General features: G+C 57.7%; 1 protein-coding gene across 2 annotated transcripts in view; it reads left to right on the forward strand.

The window, feature by feature from the left end:
- The window catches only part of ADAMTS10 (ADAM metallopeptidase with thrombospondin type 1 motif 10), a 64060-nt gene that overhangs the window by 14570 nt on the left and 41952 nt on the right, over window positions 1-7538 (forward strand). For both annotated transcript variants that reach the window (XM_015651881.3, XM_015651882.3), the window contains exon 3: window positions 5073-5428. In XM_015651881.3, the coding sequence (XP_015507367.1) occupies window positions 5073-5428 (356 nt within the window). The remainder of the gene's footprint in view (window positions 1-5072; window positions 5429-7538) is intronic.

Genomic DNA, 7538 nt, shown 5'->3' on the forward strand with positions numbered 1-7538 from the left:
CACCGGTGGAAAAGGAGCTGGATTCACTTCTGGGATCTGGATTCACCCCTGCTAGATCCACCCATGGAGAAGGGAGCTGGATCCTCTCATGGCTAGAGGAGCAGGGTTCACCTGTGGGGAGAGGAGCTGGATCCATCCATGGGAAAGGGAGCTGGATCTGCTTGTGGGGAGAGGAGATGGATCCACCCCACTGCTGCTGGCAGAGCCCTCACGCTGGCCTGGGGAGGGACTGGGGGCGCAGGTGGAGACACCTCCAGCTCTGCTCCTGCCCAGCTCCTCCCACCCCCCCTGGCTGGGGTTTTCCATCAGTCTCCAAGGGCTGGAGGTGTTCTGCTCTCGGTGACTTTTGGCAGAATTCAGAGCAGCTGGGTCAGCCCAGAGCCATGAGAGGCTGGGAAAGGAAGGAGGTGTGGTGGCAGCAGGGGCTGCTTCCCTTGCAGGGAGCAGCTCATCCTCGGCTGAGCAGAGGCTTTGTTGGCAGGAGCGTTGTGTGTGTGGTCCTCGGCGTGCCCAGGGGTGGAGGGCAGTGCTGGGACACCCAAACCCTCTGCCCAGCTGAGCTGGGACAGGACTGTGCTGCTGGAGGAGCAGGGGTGGTTTGCACACACATTTTGGAAGTGTTTTTGTGCCCATCTGGTGTGTCGGTGGCTGGAGGACTCGTGTTTGAACAGGGTCACACTCAGGGACTGCAGGGAAAGGGGAATGTGGGGCTCTTGCCCATAGTTTGTGCTTTTGTACCTGATTTTATTCCAGGGTAGGAGTGAAGGGACAGGAAAACGGGCCTTGAGCCCAGCCTGGAGCACAAACAACACCCACAGACAACAAAGGGGAGTTAAACTGATTAATGGTAACATTTTTAGGATTACTCCTTAAAAACCAAGGTGAGCAGTGCTACCAGAGGTGAGAGGAGTAGCACCTTTACTGTGCCAGGTGCTCAGACCCTGGCAGTGTCACTCACACAGCCAAAACCCCGCACCCCTCGTGTGTCCCCATCAGCCATGGCAGGGCCACAGCCGCGTTCCAGGGCTGCTGAGCAGAGCAGGCTGTGGTGACAGCCCCGTGAGGAGCACCTCTGGAGCAGCAGAGCTGGGAGAGGAGCAGGAGCACCCTCAGTGTCCCAGGACAGGCAGGAGGGCAGCCAGCCCCAGCTGGGAGCTGGGCACGTTCTCCAGGCAGATGGGGATCCCAGGAGCACCCAGCTCCTGCTCTGGCAGTGCCTGGGGGCTGCTCTGGCCATGTTCACACCCTGCTCCACGTGCAGCCCCGCTGTGGGATCAGCCCCATGGCAGCTCCCAGCGCTGGGATCCCCCATGGGCTAACACAGCTCCATCCAACCCAGAATCCAGCCTGTGCTCCCCCAGGGCAGGCCCTGAGCAGCTCTGGGGGCGGCTCCCAGCCCCTGATGGTGCTGGGATGTGGTGCCATGGGATGGATGTGGTGTGTTGGGAGCACCACGCCAGGACTGCAGCTTGTCCCCTGCCCAGTCCCCGTCCCCTGCCCAGTCCCTGTCCCCTGCCCAGTCCCTGCTGCCCCAGGGGCCCCTCGTGCTGTCAGAGCTCTGTTTTTGGTGTCAGGCTGTCACCCAACACCTCACCAGGCTGCTGAGACAGTTCCTAATCCCCTCGACACCCCTTGGAGAGGGTGAGGCTCTGTTATCTCCTGGGGCAGCTGCAGGGTGAAGGGCAGGGTTATCACCAGCCCCTGGCCCCAGGCACTCGCTGCAGGCAGCTCTGGAGCAGAGCCCTCGTGCCCCACGTGCCCCACTCCAGATCAGGGCATTTGCTTTATGCAGGAGAAAGATTAAGGTATCAGCCACGAGCTCTAATTTTAATCTTCGTGGGGAGGAGCAGCCTGGCACTGAAGGGCTCCCCAAGGCAGCAGAGAGGTTCAGATGTGGCCTGGACACTCAGGGTGCAGTTTGTAACAGCCCAGGGAACAGCTGGAATGGTTGGAACAATTCCCAGAGCAGCTGGGGCTGCCCCTGGATCCCTGGCAGTGCCCAAGGCCAGGCTGGACGGGGCTTGGAGCAGCCTGGGATGGTGGAAGGTGTCCCTGCCATGGCAGGGGTGACACTGGATGGGCTTTGAGTTCTCTTCCCACTGAAACCATCCCCGGATTCTGGGAGCTGTGAGAGGATTCAGCTCATGCTCACAGTGCTGGATGGCTTTTAATGCAAAGGGAATTTCTGCCAGGAGCTTTAATTGTGGGGCCAGATCAGACATTCCCATTTTACAGAACACTCAGTGGGGCTCATCCCGCTGTTCCCAGCTCAGAGGTGTAAAAAGAGCCCTTGGAGGGTGCAGTGAGGCTGCCACAGTGCCAGGGCAGCCTGAACCACGGGATTCCAGAGCATCCTCCACAGCCATCCCTTGGGAATGGTGGCTGGGCTGCAGCTGGGGCTCCCCTTTGCCGACAGCACCGCAGCAAACATCTGCTTCTTCTCCGTGCTTGAGAGAACTCGTGAAGAAAGAACAAAACCCTCCCTCCCCCATCTCCCCTCCTCTCTCTCCTTCCTGCTCAGCCCCCCCTGTGCCCTTTCCCTTGCTGGGCCATCCCTGCTCCATCTCCACCAGAAAAGGGACCCCAGGAGGTGCCTCCCCCCAGCCCACCTCTCCTCCCTGCCAGCCTTCCCCTTTGCTGTCCCCCTGTGTCCCTCGGGGGTGCCCTGTCCTGTCCTGGGGAAAGGCTCAGAGCCTGCAGGGCACAGCCAGGGATGCTCAGACGGACAGAGGGACAGGAGGGAGAGGCTGTGGGCCGGAATATGGGGAGCAGAGCAAGGCAGGGGGCAGGAAATGCAGGGATTGGGAATGTGTGCGATGTTGGGAGGATGACACAGGGTTAGGGGAGGGAGAGATCCAGATCTCTCAGGCTGAGCTAATCCTTTCCACCGCGGGGCAGAGGAGGGACAGTGACACAGGACAGGGACAGTGACTCGTGTGTTCTGAGCTGTCACATGGGTGGCGCTGGATACCGGGAATGTCAGATGGAGGTGGAATATTGGGGAGGAATTCTTCCCTGTGAGGGTGAAGGGAATTCCCAGAGCAGCTGTGGCTGCCCCTGGATCCCTGGAAGTGTCCAGGGTCAGGCTGGACAGGGTTTGAAGCACCTTGGGGTAGTGAAGGTGTCCCTGGATGGGACTGGATGGGCTTTAAGGTCCTTTCCAACCCAAACCATTCCATGATTCCATTCCACGATTATTTTTTCCATTTGAGGCATTCCCCCAGTCCATTCCTGTGGTGCACAGCCCTGCTCCTGGGCTCTCCCCGTGCCTCGGTGACCAGAGTGACATCCCTGAGGAGATCCCTGGCAGTGTCCAGCCCCCAACACCACCAGGTTCTCACACACCACCTCAGCCTCAGGCTCTGCACAGGTTTTTCCTCCTGGAAGTGTCTTCCAGGCCAGGATCAGAGTCTCCAGCCCAGAGTCCCAGGTCCTTTGCATCCACAGCGAGCACAAACCATCCTCTGATTCACTCTTTTCCAGCAAAGAGGCAAAAATGAAAACAAAACACTTCCAACAGCAATTTTTTCCAAGCCTGAAGTCATTTCTAAGTGCAAAAAGTCACCCTTGTTTGCCCAGCCCCATCACAGGGACCTGCTGGGACACAGGAAAAGCTGGAGCACAGGAAATTAAAAACTTTATAATTAATTCTGGCAGAGGTGCCAGCAGTGTCTGTGGTTGGGAAGGACAGGAGCTCACCCCTAATCCCAGAGGGTTTAGGCAAGGGTTGTCCCATTCCTGGTGGCCAAGGAAACCACTCTGGGAAGCAGGAAAAGGAAATTTCCCGGTGCTGCCCCGTGGTGAGGGTGCAGTTTGGAGCTCTGAAGGAGGAGGTTGTGGAGCCAGGAAAATTCAGCCACCCCGAGCACCCCAAAGCAGGCAGGCCCCTCCTGCTGGCTTAGGAAACAGCAACAAAGGGGATGCAGAAAGGAAAACTTTTCCAGAGGGAACAGAGGGAAAATCCCTTCCATGAGGGCTCAGGAGGCTCAGAGCCTCCAGGAATGAGCGGGTCAGGAGGACACTCAGTGAGGAGGAACTGTCCTGGTCCAGCACACGGATATTCCCCATCCTCAGCCCCCATCTGAGGGCTGTCAGACAGAGCCAGATCCCTGCTCAGATCCCATCTGGCAGTCCCTGGCACGTTTTCCTTTGGAAGGGAGGAGGTTTTGCCCGGGTTGCAGGGTGCCAGTTTGTTTGACAGCCTGCAGAGCTGCCTTGCTGTGCGAGGACAGGGGCTGGGGACAGTGGCCTTGTCACAGCACAGCCTGGCTGGCACCACACAGGCCCAGCTCAAGGGCCCCAGGAGGAGCTGCTAAGCCAGGCTGAGGTGATAAAAACCAATCCAGGGAGCTGGGAAAGAGGGGTGGGGTCACAGACAGGGACCTGGCTGGGGAATTGGGATGTCTGACTTCTTCTCCTGCTCATTTTCAGCACCACTGGAGGAGTTCTGGTTGCCCTGTCTTATTTTGATACCAAAATTGGCATTTCAAGGACTCTGTGTCCCTGCAGCCCTGGCTGGGGAGGTTGGGGTGGTGCTGTTGTTTTGTGTTCTCAGAGCCAGCAGCTCCCTGTGGCAGCTGCAGAGGTCCTGAGGAACTCAGGGAGACTTTTCTCCTGAGCCATTGTCACCCCAAGCTCCTTCTGCCTCCTTTTGAACAGACCTCATTGCTGGGTCTGTTCCTGGAAGGATTCAGGTTAAAATAACCCTCCAAAGCTCAGAGCTGGACTCTGCAGTACTTGGATTCCCTCTGCCTGGTGGAGATGAAGGGATTTGGGATACTCCAGGTCCAGAGCCACAATCAGGGTGTCCCGAAGGGCCCTTTGGGCCAGGCTGTTCCTCCCCATCACCAGCAGAGGAAAAAGCAGCATTCCAAGGCTCTGCAGGCTGCAGTGTTTGGGGAAGTTTGGGGAATTTCCCAAGGCTCCCACAGGCTGGGCAGAGCCTTGGGATTCCGATTTTTGGCCGCTGACCTGCACCGGCTGTGGCTGTGCTGGGGCTGGCATTGTCCTGCCCCCTCTGCAGGCTGCCACTCCCACGTGTGCCATTCCCACACGTGTCCTTCCCTCCCCAGAGGAATTCCTCTCCAGCTTGGATCACTATGAGATCGCCTTCCCCATCCAAGTGGACCAGAACGGGGAGTTCCTCACCTTCGACATGCGGCGGCAGCTGAAGCCGCGGCCCCGGCGCTCCCTGCCCTACGAGCCCTCGGAGCAGCAGGTCTTCTACAAAGTCTCTGCCCACCACACCCAGTTCCTGCTCAACCTGACCCTGCACTCCAACCTGCTGGCCGAGCACTTCACCGTGGAGTACTGGAAGAGGGATGGCATGGACTGGCAGCACGACTTCCACGAGGACTGCCACTACGCCGGCCACCTGCAGGACCAGTACCTCAGCTCCAAGGTGGCCATCAGCAACTGCAACGGGCTGGTGAGTCTGGTTTGGCTGGCCAGGGGTGGTGCCAACAGCTTTGGTCCTCCAGCAGGTGGATCCACGTGGTGGGAAAAGCGTGGGGTTGGTGGCGAGCGGGGATATTCCACGCTGGAATCCATCACGATCTGCGGAGGGTGCGGTCATCCCTGGTCACATCCGCGGGGTTCCTGGTCTGTGTGTCACCTCCAGTCCAGTTTCTGGGCGTTTTCCCATTAATTTTGATTGGAATGGGATAATCCTGGATACCCAGACCTGGCTCTCACCGAGTTCTTCCAACAGCAAAGGATGTTTTGCGTGTGCTGGTGAGGAAGAAGCGCAGGGATTTCACAGCGCTGCTGGAATGTCACGAGTGCATCCAGATCCTTCCAACTGCAGATGCACTCCTGGGGATCCCAAATGCTTCTGTCCATTATTCAGGAGCTAAAAAATGTCACTTTTGAGAGGAAAAGACCTGAAATAATCAGTTTTTCAATATGAAAAAGGGAACATCGAGAAGGGGGCAGGGTGGCATTTCCTCAAAACCAGCAAGGCTGCAGGAAGGAGGGTGGGAAGGGTTGATTTTCCAAGTCCTGGCAGCTCAAACTGAACACCCCAGTCCTAAATATCAGCAAGGGACCTTAGTGGTGGACATCAGTGTAAAAACAGCTGAGCTCTGGACTAGATTGCTTGGAGAGGGAGAGATCTGGGGAGATCTTTAGGAGCAGGCCAGACAAAAGGCTCTCAGAAGCCCTCCAGGTATGATTCATTGGCTCTCCCAGCCCTGGGAATAGACTGAGGATTTCCATCCCTATTTTTCTGTGATTGTGTGATATTTCTGGCTCGCACAGCACATTTCCTGATCTGCCAGATGGAGGGATGGAGCAAACATATCCCATGAGTGGATCCCAAGGCTGATGGCTCCCTTGGAGGGGTAGAAAAAGGCTCTCTAGGCCAGGTTCATATTTCTGCTCCTTGCAGCACTCTGGAAGAGCTTCCAAAAGGGAATGAATTCCCGTTTGATTTACTGCTGGGTGACCCTGCCAGAACAGTGCTGTGGGTTATTAACAGAAATGAGAATCTGACTCATTATATCAGAGTCTAAAGTTTCCAGCTCACAGCCAACAATCTGAGCTGCACAAACTCCTGGTTCCCGAGCCCTTTGTTCCGACACGGGAACTCTGCCCCGGATTTCGTGGTGCTCACAAAGGGTGAGCTGGGTGCTGCTGGCTCTGGAGGAATCTGACATCCCCCTGCCCTCCCACTCCTCGGGGCAAGCACTTGGAACTGGGAGAATTCCATCCCCAGGCCGTGTTTAGCTCTGGAGAGGCACCAAAGGCTGCCTGGAGGAAAATGCAGCCAGGCACAGAGAGGGACGGGGTGATCCAAGGAGCTCTCCTCGGGGTGATCCAAGGAGCTCTCCTCGGGGTCATCCAAGGAGCATTCCTCGGGGTGATCCAAGGAGCTCTCCTCAGGGTCATCCAAGGAGCTCTCCTCAGGGTCATCCAAGGAGCTCTCCTCGGGGTCATCCAAGGAGCTCTCCTCTCCTGAACTCCGTCCTTCTGCCCTCCAGGGCTGTGACACAGCAAGGATGGGGGAGGAGGGCTTTGGGGTCACTGAGGACAACGGGGTTGGGGATTCAGGCAAGAGGAGGCTGGAATGTTTGTAGCTGCTAGAGAGGGGCTGGACTTGCCATGGGAGATGTTTTGAGAGTGCTCTGGGTGGCCGCTAACCGCTGATCCACTCGTGCCACCCCTCATCCCCAGCAGGCTCGGCTCCAGGAGGGCGTCACCCATCCTGGAAGGGACAGAAGAGGGTCCCCAGGGGCAGGTTCCTGCTGGGGGGGCACTGCACTGCCCCACCTTTGCAGGTGACACTGCACTGGGCACAAACAGGACCTGGGATGGTTACGGGGTGAGCTGAGCACGAGGAGGAGGGAAAGGGAAGATTGTGAACACAGCAATGAGCTCCAGGCCACCCTCCTGTCCTCCAGCTCCCACATCCCTCAGGAATTCCTGTGCCTGCAAGGTTTGGTTTTGAAGCATTTTGAATATCCCCAGCACAGCTCTCACCACATCAGCTTTGGATGCCAGGACCTGGCATCCCACTGACTCCTCTTCCCAACCCCTGG

This window comes from Parus major, chromosome 28, assembly GCF_001522545.3.
Source record: "Parus major isolate Abel chromosome 28, Parus_major1.1, whole genome shotgun sequence".
Lineage (NCBI taxonomy): Eukaryota > Metazoa > Chordata > Aves > Passeriformes > Paridae > Parus > Parus major.